A 24,259-nucleotide genomic window follows, 5' to 3' on the forward strand; every position below is an offset into this window, starting at 1 on the left:
CAGTCGTTTCTCTTTGTAGCTCCAACTGGAGCACGATGCAAGGTTTGCGGTAGGAAGCTTTTCGGAATTCATAGCCGTCTCCTGACACAGCGGCCGTCGACTGCAGCTCTGGCGGACAACAAAACGACGCTGTTAAGAAAAATGGTAAGAGCCGCAATCGATCTCGGCGTGTATAGGTCTCAATGTACGTTAGAGTGTTAATGAGCAGGAGGAAGACGCCCTTCTGGCATGAATAACATTACGAACTCAGATTTTTGGCAATCACTGTCGTTAGATCGCGGAACACATCAGTGTGCTACTCATGTAGTAACCTACCTATCGGTTCCTTGTCTTGAATCTCAGCCATCGTTAGTTGCTTGCAACTGTTTCATGTTCTTGTAATAGTTTTTAAGTGAACAGGATGTTATTAAACTTGTTCGTGTTATACTTCAGTGCAACTACTGCATTTGTTTTGTGTTAGGATTTATAATAGACAATAGAACTTACGGTAACTTTCACCTTTATTATATACGTATCTCACCTGATTAGAAAATTAAATTACAGTGTCTGCCATCCCATAAAGTCTGTAGGGCCATAATTTTGGGTTAATAAAAAATTCTTCCGCAACAAATGATAGTTTGCAGTCTTCTTGGGCATCTACGTACGTACCGTAACAAGTTACCTAAGGGCACAGGAGGTGGGTTAGTCCAATTCAAGAAGCTTTCTGTTTTTGACTTACATCTTAGCCGATTCTCGGCCTTCAGTTACATAGCTGTGAATGCATTCTTTTGGTGTTCCACTGTCTGCCTCACTATCAAGAGTCCTCTATAGCCTCCTTTTGTGGGCAAGGACAGCCTGTCGATGTCACAGCGAGGGTGGAATATGTGGTGAATTGGCACCTTTTCTGTTGTTTTCCGTCCAGATTATGCGGCTCTGGCTGTGGCCAGTTCACAACGCCGTGCAGTGTATCTGACGACAGGTATGGCCTAGGTGTTGACTGCCTTGATGACACTGCAGCCATCCAGTTTTCTTTGTAAATTTTTTTCGTCCCTCTGGGTGTAGACTTTGCTGACCAGACACTTTACGTATCCAAGCTTGAAACTGTCCAACTGCGAAATGCCTAGGTTTATGTAGAATTCTGGTTGATGGCACTTCATGACTTGTCCAGTTGGCTTGTATTCACTGTCTACTTCTCATTATTGCTATTAGCAGTTGCAGTTGCAGTAGTACTGGTTGTATTAATGTTATTAGTTCTTAAGCAATACTGTTATCCACTCTGTTATTGGACATATTCAATTCGCATGTAATTCTATTAATACTATTATAATACTATTCATCATATTAAAGAGCAGTTATTTCTTCTATATAATTATTAGGTAAAAATACTATATGTGTAAAGTCTTGGTTAAATACACAAAGAAAAGATCTATAAATAAATGTCCATACGTACAAAGGTCTCCTCCCAGAAAGCATGATTAAGAAGTCAAGCAAGTAGGCAGGTAATAGCTCTAAGAAAATGTGGATCAGCTTGTGCAGCACAGCGCTCTTGGTGAAGTGCCCTGCAGGGTACCAGACGCCTGGCTCCACTGGAACTTCGTTCAGTGTATTCCTGTAATCCTCCAGGACTTGGCCCCAGGTGACGCGATGCCTCTCCCCGCTGGCCACATTGCAGACGTAGGGGCTCTGTGGTCTGTGGGAAAAAAAATTCAATTCAGAGCAAAGTAGGAACACTTTTCAAAAGAATTAGGGGAGTACGCGTATCGACGTCTTGTATGTTAAATCCATTCTGAGCCTGTGGTCTTACTGCAAGACTTGAGATCTTCACTTTTAATGTAGGCCACAATTGAAATCATTCGCCGACTATTGCCTGTGTTACGCATTACAGAGTCAGATCATCCCTCAGAAGGAAATGAGTACCGGAGTTCGAAAGTTTTATAGTGACGTACACAAATGGCAGTTGTCATTTGTGGACCTTGTATTCAACCAAGTTCATGCAATGTGACATCAAAATACAGTGTAAGACGCAGGGACGATCTGTTTGATCCAAAAAGGATGGTCTTTCGGTCGTGTTACTGCGGATTCCAATGCCTCTCCATGTGTCATCCATAGAACTGTGGACACGCTGCAAGGAGACCAGTACACGAGGCGAGTTGGGAAGGTCACCGACGCATTACAGCCCCACGTGATGATCGATACCTCGCCATCTCTGAGTTGCGTTGTCGTACCGATAGCACCAGAGCACTGAAAGACGCTCTCAGAAAACCACTGGAGCCGTTGCGTCTGCTCAGACTATAATGAACAGGTTACGAGAAAGAGCTGTACGATTCATACGTCCTGTCTGAGTACCCCACTTGACACCACAACATGCTGTAGCTCTCCTTCATTTCTGCTATTCCCATATAAACTGGAAACTTCGTCGCTAGCGGAATGTGCTATTCGCAGACGATTCCAGATAACCTCTAACGCAATTGATGGTCGAGTTCGTATGTAGAGACCCGTGGTGAGCGATCCTTGCCGAATGTTGTCCAGAAAATCAACAGGCTTCTAAGGTTCTGTGATGTCGTGGGGAGCCTTCAGATTTGCAGCCATGGTCGCTTTACCGCCAGACAGCACATCGAACAGGTCCAGTTAAACTGTGTGGTGGCTTTTGCATACGGTAATGCCCATGAATTCCACCTTGTGCCAGGGCCCATGTGGCGGGCGTCAACAGGGATGTCTTGCTAAGCCTGGACATAGAACTAATGGAATGGCCGGCAGTGAGCCCCGACCTAAGCCTCATCGTGTGTATGTCGGATCCCGTTTCACCACAAACTCTGGAAGAACTTTCATTGAAGAATGGGAACGAATACCAAAGGGTGACTTCAGTGGATGCATACGGAGTATACCACGTAGGTGTCAGGCAGTGATAAACGCTCATGGAGGGCAAGCGTGTTATCGCAACTCTCAAAGTCCAATGAAAAGCACCGAGGATCACACCTATCGAATATATCAGTTCTTTTAATGTAAGCTATCGAGGATGTAATTATGTTTATTAATTTGTGACAGGTGAAGGTATGACGCTCAGAGTCTTGTTCTCATACTTCTTTTGAGCAGTGTATATTCGTGCATAGTTAGCGCCATGATATTTGAAACTTCGTGACGGACTGAATGTAGTTGGCACGCTGGGATTGAAATCGGTATCTTGACAGGAGCCCCAGGTCATCAAAGTGCTCTGTATGTTCCAGAGACACAGCCGGCCGGTGGTTTCAACCCACGTTCCGAGACTCATTACAGCTGTTATCAGGAAGTACAACTGAGGTCCGCAAGTTAAAACTGTACTCAACAAGAAGGTTAATATGGGCGCCACCGTGCTTGTAGATAGGCACCAACTATGCCATGCATATCATCTTACAGAATTTCAAGTGTCATATTACGAAAGTGATACACTGATAAGCCAAAACTGCCCGCAGCAACTTTGGATGTCGCCAGCTGGCGCTGCTGGCACGTAATGCTGTAACAAAAGCATATAAGCGGATCAGACACGGACGGGGGATCACCCTGGCGAAGATATTGGCTGCAAATGGGGAAATCCATTGAGTTAAGCGACTTTGACAAAGAGCAGATTATTATTACAGTGAGCCTGTGAATAAGTATCTCACAAAGGGTGATGCTGATCGAATGTTCATATGCTACGGGAAGAGGTAGGACAGTGAAACTACGACTGTTCGTTAAATGATTGGACGTCCGTTACTCTTCGCCGAACAAGGGGTTTGAAGGCTTGTCTATTCTGTAAAGCAAGATAAATGGTGATCTGTGACATCTCTGCCGAAAGAGCACAATGCTGGTGCTTGCGCAAATGTTTCGGAGCACATCCTTCATCATACATTGTTGAAGATAGAGACCACATGTTGACCAAACGATATTGTCAATTACGATTGCACTGGTTCCGGGACCATCGGGATTCTGCTATCAATGGAAACGTATCGGCTTTTTGTGTGAATTACAGTTTTGCTACACTAGGTCGATGGACGTTTCCACAAGATGAGCTCGAGACGGGCAAGCTGGAGGGAGCAGTATTATGCTATGGGGGATATTCTCCTGCCTTTGTATGGGACCTGCGGTAGTAATCGAAGACACGCTGACAGCTGCGAACCACCTGCATCCCTTCATGATTGGCTTCTTCCCCGACGGCGATGTCATATTTCAGCGGTATCACTGTTCACGTCTCAGAGCCAGTAACGGGCTAAAGTGGTTTGAGGAACGCTGTAGCGAACTCACGTCGATGTCTCGGCAACCAAATTCGCCTATGGAACCCCCCATCGGGGGCCATCACCGCGTACGCAAACCAGCGGCCCGTGATTTACGCGAGTTACGTGACCTGTGTGTAGACATCTAATGCCACATACATAATGGTTGAGAACCATGCACTGAACAACATTATATCAATTTTACTTCATTTGCAGACTAATTATTATAGTTATTAAGAGTAGTACGAGGGGAAATGGAAACCACAGTGAAAATCAAAACTGTTTTTCCTACAACTGTTAGCTACAACTTCCAGCTACTTCTCTACATAGTCACCGCATGACTTAAACATCTGTCGTAGCGTTGTACCGACTTTCCACTACCCTCGTCATATAAGGCAGCTTTCTGTGATTTTCGACAATTTTCTGTAGTGCAGCTCATTCATTGTCTGTGACAAAACGTTGTCTTCACAGCCAGAGTTTCATTGTAACACTTCCCATCGAAAATGCTGTACGTGCGTCCTCAATGACCAGGCGGTGTGCGGCTGAGAACTGTCGTGCTGAAGGAATCTAATGACAGCTACGTTATGTGTGGTTGCACGTAGTCAGGCAAAATCTCCCGGCAGGCATCCATACTTGGCATTAGACACTGTTCTAGGCATGTTAATGTGCTTCCTTTGCGTTCAGATTTGAGAAGAGCGCCGTGACGCCATCTAAGGTCATACTGGAGATGCCGCCGAACACATCCAAGCAAAGCTTTTAACTGTGGTTTCCATTTCGCGAACGATCGTTCCTTACTTTCCGAATAGCACTCGTATGTTACTAGACTGGTTAGTACCTCCAACTACCTGTGGTAAGAGCAAGCCATTAATGCTCATTTTCCCGCAGGCAGCAGGTCAGATGCTGAACATATTGACGCAGAACTATTAGTCCTTTCTGATAGGTGTTATCCAGTTACTGGCGCGGTTACGATTGTGCAAGAAACATCATGTAGTACGAGGGCGGTTCAGAAAGTAACCTCCAATTGGTCACAGTGCGGGTTGTGGGGGGAGTAGCGACACCATCTGTGCGTTCACGCACTCAACAGGTCGAGTGAACGTCGTACCTGCGCTAGTTTAGTTTTTGTGGCAGTTTGAAATGTGTGCTGCAATAGAAAACCCCGCCAAATGTGAAGTGCGTGCTGTCATAAGGTTTTTTACAGCCAAAGGATATTCTGCAGCAGCTATTCATCGTGAGCTTTGTGCCGTGTACGGACCAAGAGTTATGAGTGAAGGAGTTGTCCGTGAATGGGTACGTTTATTTAAAAGTGGACGAGAAAACGTTCATGATGAAGAGAGGAGTGGTAGACCATCATTGGTGACTGACGAACTCGTTCAGACAGTTGATGCAAAAGTTCGTGAAAATCGACGTTTCTCAATGTCGGAGTTGTCTACTGGTTTTCCACAGATTTCTAGGACTCTCTTGTACGAGATAGTGACAGCAAGATTGGGTTACCGTAAGTTCTGTGCACGATGGGTGCCCAAAATTCTTAGCGACCACCACAAAACTCAAAGAATGGCCTTTGCATTAGACTTTCTGTCACGTTATGAGGACGAAGGAGAACCATTGTTAAACAGAATCGTGACCGGTGACGAAACCTGGATTAAGTAGGTGAAAGCTTGAGACAAAAGAACAATCAAAGATGTGGGCACATTCAAATTCGCCTACCAAACCAAGAAAAGCCTCGCAAGATTTTTCTGCCAGAAAACTGATGGCAACGGTGTTTTGGGATGCCAAAGGGGTGTTGTTGGTTGAATTCATGGAACGTGGTACGACCATTAATCAAGACGTGTACTGTGAAACAATAAAAAAGTTACGACGGGCTATACAGAACAAACGCCGTGGTATGCTGACTTCCGGTATCGTTTTTTTGCACGATAACGCCCGTCCTCACTCTGCTCGCAGAACAACGGCCCTTCTTGAGTCCTTCAAGTGGGACGTTATCAACCATCCACCTTACAGCCCAGACCTGGCGCCAAGTGATTATCACCTCTTCATGCATTTGAAGAAATGGCTTGGGTCACAGCGGTTTGATGACGACGAAGAGCTCAAAGATGCGGTCACAGGCTGGCTCCAGGCACAAGCGGGTGATTTTTATGCAGAAGGAATTTCAAAGCTTGTGAAGAGATACGATAAGTGCCTCAATCGCTATGGAGACTATGTAGAAAAATAGTGCAAAGATGTAGTTGTAAGATGTATATATTAAAATATTTTTATTTAACTTGGTGTATTTTTTTAAATCAACCGGAGGTTACTTTCTGAACGGCCCTCGTACATTATGTGACGCGTTTATGGGCAGAATGTTAGACGCAGAGAATGAACAGCTAACAAATTGGAGCAGAGGCGCGCGTAGTGGCCACGTGGTTTGAGGCGCCATGTCACGGATTGCGCGGTCCCTCCCGCCTGAGGTTCGAGTCCCCCTTGGGCATGGGTGTGTATGTTGTTCTTAGCATAATTTAGTTTAAGTAGCGTGTAAGTCTTGGGATCGATGACCTCAGCAGTTTGGTCCCTTAGGGATTCATACACATTTGAACATTTCTGAACTGGAGCGGCTGCGTATTGAGGTAACAATAATCACAATATCGGCATTTATACCTCCAACCCTCTGCATTTTCTGGTGCTGCAGTGGTCTGAGGGGCATGAGAGTGAACTCGCCTGGATGTCTTGCCCACCAAATGCGCCTCATCTGAATCTTACGGAGCGCCTTTGGGACCTTATCACGCACCAGCCCTGGGCCCACAAACCACCGTCCCCTTACTGCCTGATTTATGCGTAGACATCTGGTGACGCATACTCTTGAAGCCCACCAAGAATTTGTCAGATCCATTCTAAGTAGTATCGCTGCTGTAATGCATTCCACAGGTGGACGAACACGGTGTTTGTCTCAGCGTTTTGGATCCTAAATCTACATCTACATATACATGGATACTCTGCAAATCATACTTAAGTGCCTGGCAGGCGGTTCATCGAACGACTTTCACAATAGTTCATTGCTATTCCACTCTCGAACAGTCTGCAGCGAAAACGAACACCTATCTTTTTCTGTGCGAGCTCTGATTTCCCTTATTTTATTATCATGATTGTTTCTCCCTATGTAGGTCGGTGCCAACAAAATATTTTCGCATTCAGAGGAGAAAGTCGGAGATTGAAACTTCGTGAGAAGCTCCCGCTGCAACGAAAAGCGCCTTTAATTGTGTCCATCCCAAAACTGTATCATGTTCATAACACTCTCTTCCCTATTTCTCAATAATACAAAATGTGCTGTCCTTCTTTGACCTTTCTCGACGTACTCTGTTAATCCTTTGTGGTAAGGATCCCACACCACGCACCAGTACTCCAGGAGTGGGTGGACAAGCGTAATGCCGGCAGTCTCTTTCACTGAATTGTTGAATCTACATCTACGTCTTCGTACAGTAGATACTCCGCAAGCGACCGTACGGTGCATGGCACAGGATACCCTGTACCGCTACTTGTCATTTCCTTTCCTGTTCCACTCACAGATAGGGCGAGGGAAAAACGACTATCTATACGCCTCCGTATGAGCCTTTATTTACCGTATTTTATCGTTGTGGTCCTTACGCGCAATATTTGTTGGCGGCAATAGAATCGTTCGGCACTCAGCTTCAAATGCCGGTCTCTAAATTTTCTCAATAGTGTTTTTCGAAGAGAACGTCGCCTTCCCTCCACCGATTCCCATTTCACCCGCCGAAGCATCTGCGTAACACTTACATGTTGCTCTAACCTACCAGTAACAGATACAGCAGCCCTCCTCTGAATTGCTTCGATGACTGCCTTCAATTCGATCTGGTACGGATACCAAACTGTGGAGCATTACTCAAGAACAGGTCGCACCAGCGTCCTACATGCGGTCTCTTTTACAGGGGAACCACTCTTACCTAAAGATCTCCCAATACGCCGAAGTCGACCATTCGCCTTCCCTGTCACAGTTCTCATATGCTCGTTCCGTTTCATATTGCTTTGCAACGTTATGCCCAACGGTAAGATTTAACTGTGTCAAACAGGACATACTGTATCCGAACATTACTGATTTCATCTTCCTACTCATCAGCATTAACTCATATTTTGCCACATTTACGGCTAGCTCACACCAACTGGAAATTTTTTCTAGGTCGTGATGTACGACGGTAAGTCAATTATTATCCGCAAAGTAGTTATAAAATTTTACTGTAATCAAATAGGAAGCTTACAAGAACATCACATAGTCTCCATGCGTTTCAACGCACTTCGTCCATCGTTGTACGAGTACAAGCTTCCTGATGTCCTCATAAAATAAGGTTGAGCTGTGAGCCAGGAATGGACCACTTCTTTCACTGCTTCGTCCGACGCAAATCGACGGCCCCCTTAAGGCCTGTTTGAGTGGACCAAACAAGTGATAGTCAGAAGGGGCAAGATCGGGACTGTATGGAGGATGATACACTACTTCAAATTTGAGTTTCTGGAGCGTTTCAGCAGTGTGCACAGCAGTATGTGGACGGGCATTGTCGTGCAACAACACAACACCTTCTGACAGCAATCCTCGGCGTTTGCTTCGAATTGCTGGCTTTAGCCTGGCAATAAGCATCTCACTGTAACGTGCACTATTTATTGTTGTGCCCCTTTCCCCATAATGTTCCAGTAGTGGACCTTGCGCGTCCCAAAAAACCGTAAGCATCAGTTTTCCTGCGGACGGTTGGGTCTTGAACATTTTTTTTGCACAGCCGTTTACTCTCCGGCTCGTAATGATGGATCCATGTTTCGTCACCAGTACTGATCCTGTCTACGAAGCGATCCTGTCTTACCATAGCGATCCAAATGTTATTTGCAGATGTCCAAGCGCGTTTGATTATGCAATTGTGTGAGTTGTTTAGGGACCCATCATGCACAAACTTTATGAAACCCAACTCTGTTGTGGATGATTTCGTAGGCAGAACCGTGACTAATTTGCAGACGATGTGCCACTTCGTCAATAGTTAATCGTCTGTCTAAGAAGATCATTTCACGAGAACGCTCAATGGTTTCCTCACTTGTGGCAGTAAACGGTCGTCTGGCTGCTTAATCGTGCGTAATACTTGTGCGACCATTTCGGAATTTTTAAATCCATTCGTAGACACTCCGTTGTGGCAAAACACTGTTCCCGTACTGTACCAAAAGTCTTCGATGAATTTCTGCCCCTGATACGCCTTCCGACCACAAAAAACGGATCACTGAAAATTGCTCTTCTTTGGTGTAAATAGACTGCGGAGCAGCCATGATTACAGCACGGCAGCGATAACGAAAATAACCTAGCAGCTTGAAAATTTCAAAGATATAACAACAAATAAACAGAGTATGCGTCATCAACGTAAAACGACAGTACCATCAAAATAAACAAAAAATAACAAAATTGCGGATAATAATTGACTTACCCTCGTATATTCCTAGAGTCACTCAACTTCGACACCTTACCACACTCCACGGCAGCATCAGAAACAACCGCAGATTGCTGCCCACCCTATCCGCCAAATCATTTATGTATACAGAGAACAACAGCGGTGCTACCACACTTCCCTGTGGCACTCCTAACGATAGCCCTGTCTGTGTTGAACACTCGCCGTCGAGGACCACATATTGGGTTCTATTGCTTAAGAAGTCTTCGAGCCAGCCGCATATATGTGAGCTTATTCCATACGCTCGTACCTTCATTGACAGCCTGCAACCTCAGTGCACGAGCCATGTTGGTATCACCCTAAACCTGATATGCGCCGCCTCCGCTGCTCACTTTGTGGTATGGGTAACGAGCAGTACTGGTAGTTACCGATCTCCTGGAGGACAGGTGTGTACCGTCTGTGGACATAAGTGATGAACTGCTCGTCTTTGTATCATCTCGCCTTCCGTCAAGTTGTGCCCTATAGTTCTTTTCCCCTTGGCTTTAATTCCATTTCCTCTTCTAAATGTTAGTGAATTTTCTTTAATGTACAGACTAAATAACAAGGGAGTTATGTAACAACACTATCTTACTTTTCTTTCAGATACTGCTTCCCTACCACGTCTTTCAGCTTTCGTAATGGCAACCTGGTTTCTGAACAAGCTATAGATAATCTATCGCTCCCTACATTTTATCCCTCTTACCTTCTGAATTTCAAAGACAGTCTACAGTTGTATAATACAAGCACTCTTGAATACTGACTGAAACTTCCTGAGAGATTGAGAAATTAAATCTGTGTGCAAGACAGGGACTGAAATCCGGAGCCTTGGTGTTGGAAGTCACAGCTGTTACTGACTGAGCTAGCCAGGTACGGCTGGCTAAACCCTCTCTTTCACCCCTCCCACCGCTCCCATCCTCCCCCCCCCCGCTCCCATCCTCCCCCCCCGCTCCCTCTGCTCCCCCCCCCCCCCCGACTGTTGCTGCGCTCCTCTCTTTAAAAAGATATGAAGGTGTAATAGCTATATTTCTAGTGGTGACTGAGAGCGGTGTACAGAACAACATGAAACAGTATTTACTTAATTTGCACGCTAATAATTGTAGCACTTTTTTAGGTTGGTTGGTACAGCCAAGTACGCGTGGCAAGAGCAAGCTATTAATGCTTATTTTCCCCTGGGCAGCATGTCAGGTGTTGAAGTGTGAGTACATGGACACATAACTGTTAGCCTATACTGACAGAAGTAGCCCACGTAGTGGTGCAATGAAGACTGTATAGCAAACGCCAGGTAGTAAATTACGTGAAATATTTATTGGAAGACTGTTCGATGCAGAGAAAAAAAAACAGTGATGTATGTACATTTTAAAGTACCACATATAAAAATATCTGCATTTATACCCATTACAACCTGTATACTGATTAATAGGTTATTGCGACGTGGAGGAATGAATGGGTAGCATATAATGAAACTTTTTGTCTGAAACAATGAATTTAAATGGTTCTCCCCTCGAGTATGGAATTTAATCAGTCCATTAAATATAAAAATATTAAACTGCCTCAAGAGCTAATCACCTTACTAAATTGTTGTACACTTTTTTGTCCAATTGAGTGTGACATCAGTGGTACATTTCAACAATGAAGTTGGGAATAAGGGGATGACAGATACTCGAAAAGTTTGAATGAGAGAGGAAGGTCGCCAACTTTGAACATTAGCTGTAGGTATACCATGTTGCCCTGCAGGCTAGCGCCAAGATTACAGCACACAGGGTGCATCCGCTTGCCAATGTGAGGAGGATTTTGCCCTTGGCCTGGCCAGGGTAACAGTCAGGGTTGGTTCTTTCAGGTCATCCCCACTTGAGCTGGTATTTTGAGCCAAGTGGTGGGAGAGCTGTTCGACGGACAAATTTTAATGGCCAAGCTAAAAAGCCACCAGCACCTCATTGTCTGTCTCGATCGACGCCATTGTGGCAAGAAGTGAGGTTTTTCCATGTGGCGATCCCATCACTTTCCCTTGCCACACACTCCGTCCTTTGCACTCTGTTTATGCCGTTGATTCACTGAAATTGACAATGGCCCGGAGAGTGGTGTGCTGACCACATGCCTCTCCATATCCGCATCCAGTGACGCCAACGGTTGAGGATAACACGTTGGTCGGTCAGTACCGTTGGGCCTTCTGAGGCCTGTTTGGACGGAGTTTGCTTTGAGTTTTATTCCTTCATAAAGTACATCTTGGTGTGCTGTTTATATAAAACGATCAGTCAGCATTAAGTTTGACAGTTTATTTACAGGGCGTCAATTATTGAACTGCATGAAAGAAAAAACAACGTAAATTAGATATAAACAGTGGTGTGCACCACTTTATTCAACATGTAAAAGTCACCACAGATATTCGCATTTAGGTTATGACACGTTCGATATGCCTGCCATCATTGGCGATGATGTGGTGCAGACGAATAGCAAAATTCTGCATCACCCGCTGAAGTGTCGGAACATCGATGCTGTCGATGACATCCAGAATTGCTGTTTTCAGCTCAGCAATGGTTTTGAGGCTATTGCTGTACACCTTGTCTCTAATATGCCCCACGTAAAAGGAGTCGCATGTGTTCAGATCCAGAGAATATGGCGGCCAATCGAGGCCCATGCCAGTGGCCTATGGGTAAAGTGGACTTTGTCGCTAAACCAAACCATTCAAGCGTATACTAATTCTCATCATATCCCGCGGCAGTTCAACTTCCTAACGAAAACCGTTCAGATCCGGAGAATATGGCGGCCAATCGAGGTCCATGCCAGTGGCATCTGGGTAGCCCAGAGCCAGAATGCGGTCCCCAAAGTGCTCCTCCAGGACATAAAACACTCTCCCACTCCGATGTGGTCGAGTTCCGTCTTGCACGAAGTACACCTTGCCGAAATCAGAGTCACTTTGGATAATGAGGATGAAACCATTTTCCAAAATGTTCACGTAACGTCCGATAGTCACCGTGCCATCAAGGAATATCTCACCGATTATTCTGTGACTGGGCATCGCAAACCACACAGTCAGCCGTTGAGGGTGACGAGACTTCTCTGCGGTGAAATGCGGATTCTCAGTCCCCCAAATGCGCCAGTTTTGCTTAATGACGAACCCATCCAAATGAAAGTGGACTTTGTCGCTAAACCAAACCATTCATGCGTATACTAATTCTCATCATATCCCGCGGCAGTTTGAAATTCCTAATGCAAACCGTTCAGAAGTTATGACCATTTTATTCAATAATTGTCACCCTGTCTATACTTCGACACATTTACTTACTTTGACACACATAAACAACAAATAAGTGCACAAAATATAAAGTTAACACAAAACAGTTTTCCATGCAACGTAAGTTCACTAAACACTACTTTACATAAAAATGCACAAAATTTTTAGGCTACCCCATGGTACACTAAAAATAGAGACTACAAACATAGTTTGGTGACCTCAGAAACCTTGTGATGTCCCCACAACACTTTCCATGTGTTCACTGCGTTAGATGAAAACTACAGGGTGTCCATAATGTTCCTGTTTCAGAACGCTGTACAAAGAGAACAACTCCTCAGAATTACGTCAAATTTTAACAGCATATTATTGACGCAGGGGGAGCGTCATGGAACAAAAAAAATTAACGAAAATATTACCAATTTGTGTTTCAATGTAAGTGAGGGGTTACAGATGACAGATGAGCCGTAATACGACGACTGTGGTTTGAGTCTCACATTACGTAATCTGCAATGTTCAATGTGTACGTCTGCACAAGTTCAGCAGTCAGTTGTTGTAGCACTGGTAGTTAGGTGAGCCCATACATCACTGCAAAATCTTACCACATCGGATGGGAAAAATGGATTTTTAACTCTCCTAACGCCAAATACCGCACAAAGAACACAATGACACCAGTTTTGTCTTTGGGCCAAAAACAGGATAAAAAGCAAAATGACATTGGTTTTTAAATGTCCTCTTGCCAAAAACCGTATAAAAAGGAATATGACATCGGTTACTAACTGTCGCAAGGCTAGCGCAGAACATATTCAGTAGGTGAAATTTAAAATTTTCCCGGCGAACTAAATATTCAAAAAGATTTCGGGCTTGCAGCCGGTCGTCGTTATCTTCCATCCACGATATTTCGACTGAGTCTTCGATGGCTCACCTGAGGATGGCTGGCAGTTGTCCAGTCGAAATATCGTGGATGGAAGCTAACGACGACCGGCTGCAAACCCGAAATCTTTTTGAATATATTCAGTATGCTGTTCATTGTTTTCTGCGGCAAGTTGAAATCGGAAAGAAGCATGTTCCACTACAGTTCAGAGTGTCTCGGGGGTCACGTTAAGAATGCATTGCACAATGCTTGCCTTCAATTCAGCTACATTCGTAACTGAAGGACCGAACACCACATCTTTCCGATAACCCCAGAGCCAGTTACACGAGTTAAGATCGGGTTACCTGGACGGCCAGGCTGTAGGGAAATGAAGGCTGATAATTCTAGCATATCCGAAATGCCCCTGCAGCAGCCGCTTCACTGCCAGAGCAATGTGCGGAGGAGCGCCATCTTTCATAACAATGATCCTCCCCACATATACAAACTATTGGAGGGTTTAAACGATGTCGGTGTGCAAAATACACTCGTAGCCATTACCAGTGAAGGTACAGGCAACAGGACCCGCAGGACTTTCCCCAAGAAAAAATACGGCCCTACAATAAACGACACCATCAACCAAAATCACACAATTATTTTTGGTGTGTGTGTGTGTGTGCGGATTTTTCATCCCCCATATTCTGCAATTCTTCTCATTCACATGTCCTTGGAGATGGAAATGGGCTTCGTCTGTGCGTAGAATGTTCCATGGTCATTCGTTGTTCATTTCCACACGAGTAAGAAATTCTCGAGTGATCGTCTTGTTGGTAGATCAGCACTAAACAACACCTGAAAATGGTTGATGTTGTACAGATAGCAATGTAGGATTTTTTGTAGGATTTTATGCGCTGTGCTTGCAGGCATGTTCAACGTTCAGGCATGTTTGCATGTTTGCACACCGCCGCTCAACACTTCCTGCATGCTGTGGCCACATCTTCAACAGATGTCGGACCAACTACTTTCCTCCCGCGACTGCACTTGAAAAGAATCTGTCTTTTCGAATTTTGTAATTATTTTCTACAGACACTTGTCAGACATCGGACCAATGCCTTTTCTCATACCCTCAATTGTCCGGAACTTCTGCAGGACTACTGGCGCACAGTCACTATTCTAGCTTTACTAACAGCGCGATCCTTGATGGAGACAGCCATGTTCAGCGTCTCGGATGCAAACTGAGGAACAGCCGCGCACTGCGCGTCTGTTGGTTTCCACCTTCTGCCGCTTACAGTGCCATCAATGGGTAAAATTTTCGTTAATTTGTTTCCCCTGTGCCAGTAATCCGCTATTCAAATTTGACGTCATTCTTAGCAGTGGTTCTCTTTTTACAGCGTTTTGAAATTGGAACTTCACTTATGGACACCCTGTACATTTATGTCTCGGACATTATATTACTTGCATATGTTACATGCATATGTATGGTAACATCTGACGTATACATCTCGCTAACGGATAATGATATCGAAAAAAACTTTCAACTGAGGCCATCATCTTATGAGCATACACAAAAAATTCTTACAGTTTGTCCTGAATGGGAATTATAGAAATGGCCGTAACCACAATTGGTACTTTTGGTACCCAAAAGTGATGTCTTTTTGCGGTTTTATCAGGAATTGCTCATAAGTAAATAATATGTTTCCTAGCCATTTGAAGTCCACGCTAGACCGCACCTAATGCAAATAAACAACTGAGCTGCTCAGTTTCCGCAGGCTGAAGGAAGTGTGTAATATTTAAGATTTGGCCCTGCACTATAGGACAGCAACAGAATGCACGTTCTTCCAATAGTTACGTAAAATATCGCTAGGCCAACGGCTATCTGAAACACTGGACTCTTTGTCTCTGTGATCAAAAGAGCCTGAGATATATCCAGAAAATCTCATTTTTGTGTGCGGCTTTTTGGAACTTATTTGTACCGTGCACTGTTGTGCACAGTCTGATTATCATTCTCGCTGCATGTGAATTAATTTCATAGGGACGGCAACATGTATTCCTCGGCCCAGCTACCACCATCTGGTAACCTCCTTATCATCACACACGTGTGTGAAGACTAGAAAGCAGGGGATGTGGTATCACGTACCGACACTACCCAACAGGCATCATCGTTTGCAGCAGAATTGCAAGTTTCCATCAGATGTCTGTAGCAGTGATGCAGGACCCAGCAGAGCCAATGGAGCACCACTGATAAGCCAGAGACTCTGTACCATGAGTGCCCTCTGCTGCCACAACACAGGACAGCCAGTGGCAGCCACACAGTCCCACTCATGTCCAGACCCACTTCACTATGTGATGCTATGTAGACCCCGGCTATTTGTAGCTCCAACACCATCGATAGCGCTTCAGTACAGCAAGCCCCATCCTTGATGATATTATGATAGCTGCACTCAATTTCTTCCAATATTATTTACAACACTTGGAGATATATAAGTAAATCTTCTGTTTGTTAAATCGTTCGCCGATCATTTCTGCTCCTCTTAAGCTTTCCTAAGACGACAGCTGCCGCACCTCTTTGTAGCCCACATCTACCTACAGTTGTGTACGAAGTCATACACAGCAGGGGAGAGGAACTAGCAGAAATAAAGTTGTGGGGGCTGGTTGTAAGTCACGACTGGATAGCTCAGTTAGCAAGGTCATTGCCTACATAAGGCACTGGATCACGGGGTCCTGGGTTCGATTCCCGGCCAGGTTGGGTATTTTCTCTGCCTGGGGGCTGGATGTTGGTGTTGTTGTCATCATTTCATCATCATCATTCGTGACAGTTGCTAGATGAGTTAAAAATTGGACCGTGTAAAAATTGGGACTTTGTACGGGCGCTGATGACCGCGCAGTTGAGCGCCCCCCAAACTAAACATCATGATCATCATCATACAAAAGGCACGATTCTGAGTTCGAGTTCCACCCAGCACACAGTGTTAGTCTGCCAGGAACAGTGCACTTAGTTTTCGAAAACAGACACAAGTCGTACTTTGTATTTTCCGTTATGACCGGTTTCGCTCTTCAAATGAACAAGAGCGTCATCGAAATATACAATTTAAAGTTGGCTGACAGCGTTAAAGATTGCCTTTACAGTTGTCTGACAGATCGAAAGATTAATTTGACTGTACTATAGTACATAAACTTACGTTTAAAGTACGTTTAAACTACAGTAGTAAATGATGACATCGACAATGACAGCGCTGTCAATGTCATCATTTACTACTGTACTTTAAATGTAAGTTTAAGTGCTATAATATAGCCAAATTAATCTTTAGAGCTGTCAGCTCTAACAACCCTACCACAACAAAGGTCAAAATTTTAATAACGATTGTGGTGTTGCTCACGCTGCTAAATACTGCATTTTCGGGCAACATCACTCATATTATGTGGCAGGTGTCATTAGAGCACAGTTAATAGTCATTTCATGTAATAATGAAAAAACTAGGCACTCATCTTTTTGTGTTTCCGACGCTAGTCTCGTATTATCATGGCTCAATCGTTGAAAATCTAGGTGATTATGATTCCAAGCTCGGATGCAAAGAGGCATAGGTTTTATTCTGCTATATTCAAAAGTTTTGTAGATGCGCTTCTCAAACCATTCTTGGAGATTAAACCTTTCAAAGTTAGCACAATAGTGATGGAAAAAAAATAATCAGCACTCCGAATTTAAGTTACACTTCCTTTTAATTGCTTTTATTGCAATATCACGTAACACACGAAACATCACTTCACAATAGAAAACATACTTGAAAACATCTTCCTCACAGTCACTGTTAAAGTTCACATTTTATAAGCTGACGACAATATTCGTCTTTCCAACATGACGTCTACGACTTGACTTTTTCAAGGTCCGACTCTCTAACAAGTTAACAACTAACTAATAATCGCTTACGCGCCCAAAAATCAGAGTTACGTCAAAGATCATACTGACAAAAGAAAGAATACACATAAGAATAATATCATTGCAATATAAACATATCGATGTATCAAAAGTGAAATCAAATCTGAATGTTGTCTCAGAAATATGTTAAGTAGTTAACAGAAATACAGTAAAATATTACTGGTATCTAGAGGTTCAGGTGAGGTACCATAATGGTTACGTAATTCAAGTACAATTACACAGCCAACTCTATAATCAATCTTGAATGCTGTCAGACAACTTTAAACAGTATATTTTGATGATGCTCCTGCTCATTTGAAGAGCGAAACTGGTCTTAATAAAAATATACAAAGTACGACTTGTGGCTGTTTTAGAAAACTTAGATTTAACAGTCGCTGGCCCTGCAGACAATGCCTGCTCTTGGTGAAGAGTGCACATTTTGCTGCAGAGTGAAAGAATGATTTTAGCATGTGGTGAATGGCTGAGTGGCTGTTAATGTTATGTCAGATAGGCTAAAAGCAAATTAAAAATGTGTTGTAATACTTACTTGGTTTGGGCGAAATGCCAGACGAGAGCGATGATGGCGTTAGCAGTGCAGTCGACTGGGATGAGGTCACCGTTGACGTCTGGGTCGCCGAGGGCGCTGTGCAGCAGGCCCTTGCCGGCGGCCAGCAGCACTCCGACGGGGCCGTTCGTGTTGTCCACCCAGCCCGGCATCGGCTCCTTGTACGTCGGAATCACTGCGGAACCAATCATTTCAGTTACACAGCTGGTATTGTCAACAGTTCACTAAACTGCAGCAGTGAAAACTCTCTTATCACGCACGAACATGAACTTAGGTTTTGAACTGGACACGAGTACGGAGGTCACACAGACGCCGCCATCACTGCAGCCTGCGCCATGCAGCATTCACGAGACACAGTGACCAGCTCTAGGTGGTGTTCACAAGTTAAGATGGTCAGCAAATATGGTGCTCATAAACTGCAGCCAGCAGAAGTTAGCGTCAATAAGACACCGTGGGAAGCTGTTGGCAGCACTCAAAAGAGGCTGTGGACAGCCCCAGGTCGTGTTCACAACACACTACAGCCAGTACTGCGCAGTGCTCAAAAGATAACAAGGCCAGCAACAGCCTGTACTTAAAAGATATCAGTGGCCAGCGCGAAGAGGTACACAGAAGAAACTGTGGCCAACATTAGGCAGTGCTCACAAGATGCTAGTGTCAGTGCTGGAAGGTCACAAGACACCATGGCCAGAGATAGGAGGTGCCCACAAGGCACTGGGCAGTACTCACAAGACATCATGGCCAGCATGATGAGGCTCTCAGAAGACACTGTGGTCAGTGGTGGGCATCTCTCATATTCCACTATGACCAGAGCTAGGAGGTGTTAACAAGACACTGTGGTTATTAGCACTAGGCAGCACTCAGAGGACATCATGGCCACCACGAAGAAGCACTCACAACTGTGGTCAGTGGTGGGAATCCCTCATAAGGCACTATGACCAGAGCTAGGTGTTTACAGGACACTGCGGCTAGTAGCACTAGGTAGCAGTCACAAGACGTTGCGGCCACCATGATGAGGGACTCACAAGACACTGTGGTCAGTGTTAGGCAGCTCTCATATTCCACTATGAGCAGAGCTAGGAGGTGTTCACAAGACACTGTGGCTAGTAGCGCTAGGCAGCATTCAGAAGCCATCATGGTCATGATTATGAGACACTCAGAAGACACTATGTTCAGGGTTAGGAAACTCTCATAGGCACTATGACCAGAGCTAGGAGGTGTTAACAAGACTCTGTGGTTATTAGCACTAGGCGGCACTCAGAAGACATCATGGCTACCATGATGAGGCACTCACAAGATGCTATGGCCAGTGCTAGGCAGCTCTCACAAGACACCATGACAAGAGCTAGAAGGGGCTCACAAGACACTTGGCTAGCAGTAGATCTCGCTCATTAAAACGCCACTGTCAGTGCTGTGCAGCCCACAGCACTATGCAGCACTCATAGTACATTAAGTAATTGGCTCTCACAAGGTGCCACAGTCAGTGCAAGGTGGTGTTCACAAGACACCAGTGCAGAGCTGGGATGAGCTCACAAGACACTGCCATCAGCACTACACGGCTCCCACAATAAACAAGGTGTAAAGATCTGACCAGAAAAAGGATCACCCTGTTTTCCCTCACCATTTGCCACCCCCTGCCATTCGTGATTGGCCGAAATGTGATTTTTTTTCTCCAGCGTACTGGATCTTTCAGACGTACACATCAGCACTGAAAATTGTGTTCCTTTCCTTCATTACTTTACTTTTCCTGTTACTTTTACTGTTCCTTGGCATGGGGTGGTGGTTGTATTCAAACGCCCATGGCCACTGTTCATATATTTTATTTTGAATGTACCTTACATACATTCTTTCAAAACGATGTGAGATTACATAAAATGATGTTACACAGAATGAATCACAATTTATACACTGATGAGCCAAAACATTATGACCCTGGCCCACCGCAACACTGAATGCCACCTAATGCCCTTGTGGGCATGTGAAGTGGTAGAAGTATGTATGCGGAGCATACATGGACGGGCGATCACTCTAGCGAAGATGTGGGCTGCAAATAGAAAAATCCAATTAGATAAGCGACTTTGGCAAAGGGCAGGTATGTCGAAAACAGCGCATCTGGTTGAATGGTCACGTGCTACTGTCGTGAGCATCTACGCAAACCGATACAAGGACAGTGCAACTAGCAGTATTTGCTAAATGGATCGGCATCCACGACTCTTCACAGAACGTCGGGTTCCAAGGCGGTGATCTGAGGCATCTCTGCCGAAAGACAACAATGCTGGCGCACATAGAAGTGTCTTGGAGCTCAGCACTCATTATACATTGCTGAGCATGGAGCTCCGCAGCAGAGTCCCCCTATATGTTCTTATGTTGACACAACGACATCATCAATTACGACTGTAGCAGGCACGGGACAATCGGGATTCGACCGTCAATCAATGGAAACGTGTCGGCTATTCGGATGAATCACATTTCTCCTACACTACGTCGATTGTCGTCTCCACAAACGCTATCATCGAGGTGAACGGCGGCTCGAAATGTGCAGCGTGCTACGGATGCAGGCTGGTGGGACCAGTATTATGCTGTGGGAGACTTCTCCTGCTCTTGAATGGTAACTGTGGTGGTGATCTAAGACACGCTGACAGCTGCGAACCACCTGCGTCCCTTCATGCCTCGTGTCTTCCCCGACGGCGGTGTCACCTTCCAGCAGTGTCATTGCCCATGGCACGGAGCCAGCAGCTTGTAACAGTGGTTTAAGGAACACTATAGTGAATTCACGTTGATGTCTCGGCAATCGAATTCGACTGATCTTAGTCATGTGGAACCCATCTGGGTCGCTATCGGGCGCCATCACTGTGTACGCAAATCAGAGGCCCGTTACTTACGCAAATTACATGAGCCGTGCATACACATCTAACGCCACATACCTCTGCAATCCTACCAGCAAACTGTCAGATCCCTAATACGCGGAATCAGCGATGTATTTCGTTCCAAAGACGGACAAACAAGCTATTAAGCAGGCGGTCGTAATGTTTTGGCTCATAAGTTTACTGTATCTCATTTGTTCCGAAATCGCTGTTGTTGAAGAGTTCTTAGTGCCTGGATGATGGGTCATACAACATACACTAGTGCTAGAAGGTTTGTTGGTAGCTCCGAGCATGAGTTGAACGGGCGGATCTAGCGTGAGCCACAGGTGGTACCCGCTGGCGTGAGTGTTTTAAATAGCTTGTGTAACGCAGGAAGTATTGAGTATTTTCTTTGAGTTTTCTGTCAAATAGTTCCACAGTTCTGTGCTTCTGGCTGTGGTTTCCAATCCAGGAAGGGAGTGAAACATCAATAGGATTCTTTCTGAAGTGATAAATGCTATAATTTAGTAGAGTGTGATTAATGGAAATCAGCAGAGGTAACTGGCAGCGTACAAGAAAAGAGCGGCTGCGTGCAGTAAGTATAATATTCATGCATTACCATATATTATAGGATTTAAGATTCACTGATGACTATATCTCGTAGAAAAGGCCGGAGACGGCCGGGGTGGCCGAAGTGTTCTAGGCGCTACAGTCTGAAACCGCGCGACCGCTACGGTCGCAGGTTCGAATCCTGCCTCGGGCATAGATGTGTGTGATGTCCTTAGGTTAGTTAGGTTTAAGTAGTTCTAAGTTCTAGGGGACTGATGTCCTCAGAAGTTGAGTCACATAGTGCTCAGAGCCATTTCAACCATTTTTTTGAAAGGCCGGAATAGATTTAAGTGTGACAAATTTGGATAAAAACTGATGTCGAAATTTCTGTGGTTAAATTATTGTCGTATCGATGTTTTAAACTTTAGACAATTGTTGGAAAAATTTAGAAAATATGACGTACAACTGTGTCAAAAAACAAATTCGCGTTCCGATTTGTATTTAATGTAATATATCGGAAGCATGCATTTCCTATTCGTGTCCATGACTGGAGTGTATCATTACAGGAAATAGCACCGTGAACAATATAAGCATAACAGCCAAGCAAATGTCAGCGGAAAAGAATACCCGACTTTTTAAAGATTACTCCGTGTTTTGTAGCTGTTTCTGCACTAATCCGAAACGCATGTACTACGTACAATCTGAGCATAAAACGTTGCCATACATGAAACGTAACGAAAATTAAATTTCAAAGAATGAACATTAATTAAGAGATGTTAGTTTTTTAAATTACTGTTAAACTGTCACGAAAACTGCTTTAGAGTTCCAGTGTTTGTCCTGTGGATTTGTATTTTCCTTCTAAAAACGATGTCTTGCGCCCTAATATTGGTTAACTTTTTCCGTTTCTGAGGATTCGAGATGATCAGTTGAAAGCTACAGATATTTAAGGCAACGCTGCTACTGTAGTAGAAACTGTGGAATGTCCCGCCGTTCCTGTTAATGAATGTATGACGAACACTGAAATTTGACCTACTTATAAAATGTATTTTTTCGACAGAAATACGTTTCCATTTGTTGGCGGTGAAAATTCGAGAGGCTCTGTTCGAAGCTTGCGCTCTACCTTAGCGTGCTTGAGACACCTGAGTTCGCGTCTTTAATAAAAAAAAAAAGCAAGTAAAAGCACTTCGAGCAGCAGCATCTTCGGCCCAATACGCCCGCCGCTGATAAACTGCCCTATAAATAGCTTTCGTCCTGCATAAAGCTCAGCATAGGTGCCGTACGACCATCTTGCGATTTCGAATTGCAATTTACTTTTCTGCACATACTTCTAATAAAGAGGAACGAAAATCCATTGACAGTAACCATGGTGTCTCGCTAAGACGGCCCTACATATATAACAAATAATAAAGGAACTGGGAGTCTAGTAAGTTGTTATCGAACGCGTCTCCTTGTTATGATTTATAAACAGGCGTTCGAGAGACAGCGCCCAGTCACAAAATCTTTGTTAACTCGGAGATATCAGCAGCGAGAATGGATGCCATGACCACACAGGACCCTTCATAAACAGGCCGTGATGCGCACGGCAACAGCGGAGACACCCTCATAGAAGGCTGTGAGCCATCAGCTGGGGTGGCGTGTGTTAATACCTGGCACAGTATGTCTGTTTCATCTAAAATCAGATTTACACGTATTAAACGTAATTCTGAAACATTACTTCACGCCTTAGTAATTCTGCTGGTTTGTAGACCTACATAACGTTAGCGGGGCATTTACGACCCAGAAAACTAAATAGAACCTAGAAAACATTAGTACGTGATGTGTCAAAACAGTCTTTAAATTATTATATTGTAACTTTGTGTGCAATATTTTATGTCTTCAATTGTCACGAGAATAACTCTGTTCTGGTTTGTGTACCTTTTTACAATACTGCCATGTTGATAATATCACTCTGCAAACAAAAATTTAACTTCGAAAATCCTAGGTCCAAATAAAAATATGGACACATGTGTTCCACCACAATGAATTACAAAATCGGGAGGCTTAAATTTTGTTTTGGCAGGGAAATTCTATTACTGGTCATAACGCAAGACAGCAGATAAGTTTTATTTTCCAAATACAGGGTGTTACAAAAAGGTACGGCCAAACTTTCAGGAAACATTCCTCACACACAAATAAAGAAAAGATGTTATGTGGACATGTGTCCAGAAACGCTTAATTTCCGTGTTAGAGCTCATTTTACTTTCGTCAGTGTGTACTGTACTTCCTCGATTCACCGCCAGTTGGCCCAATTGAAGGAAGGTAATGTTGACTTCGGTGCTTGTGTTGACATGGGACTCATTGCTCTACAGTACTAGCGTCAAACACATCTGCACGTAGCATCAACAGGTTAGTGTTCCTCACGAACGTGGTTTTGCAGTCAGTGCAATGTTTACAAATGCGGAGTTGGCAGATGCCCATTTGATGTATGGATTAGCACGGGGCAATAGCCGTGGAGCGATACGTTTGTATCGAGACAGATTTCCAGAACGAAGGTGTCCCGACAGGAAGACGTTGAAGCAATTGATCGGCGTCTTAGGGAGCACGGAACATTCCAGCCTATGACTCGCGACTGGGGAAGACCTAGAACGACGAGGACACCTGCAATGGACGAGGCAATTCTTCGTGGAGTTG

General features: G+C 44.4%; 1 protein-coding gene across 1 annotated transcript in view; it reads right to left on the bottom strand.

Annotated features, from left to right (window-relative positions):
* LOC126203407 (fatty acyl-CoA reductase 1-like) overlaps positions 1-24,259 on the bottom strand; it is a 131,797-nt gene that overhangs the window by 27,413 nt on the left and 80,125 nt on the right. The window contains exons 6-7 of the mRNA XM_049937711.1: positions 18,183-18,375; positions 1,430-1,669 (exon numbers count right to left, since the gene is read on the bottom strand). Coding sequence (XP_049793668.1) covers positions 1,430-1,669; positions 18,183-18,375 — 433 coding nt within the window. The remainder of the gene's footprint in view (positions 1-1,429; positions 1,670-18,182; positions 18,376-24,259) is intronic.

This window comes from Schistocerca nitens, chromosome 9, assembly GCF_023898315.1.
Source record: "Schistocerca nitens isolate TAMUIC-IGC-003100 chromosome 9, iqSchNite1.1, whole genome shotgun sequence".
Taxonomy (NCBI): domain Eukaryota; kingdom Metazoa; phylum Arthropoda; class Insecta; order Orthoptera; family Acrididae; genus Schistocerca; species Schistocerca nitens.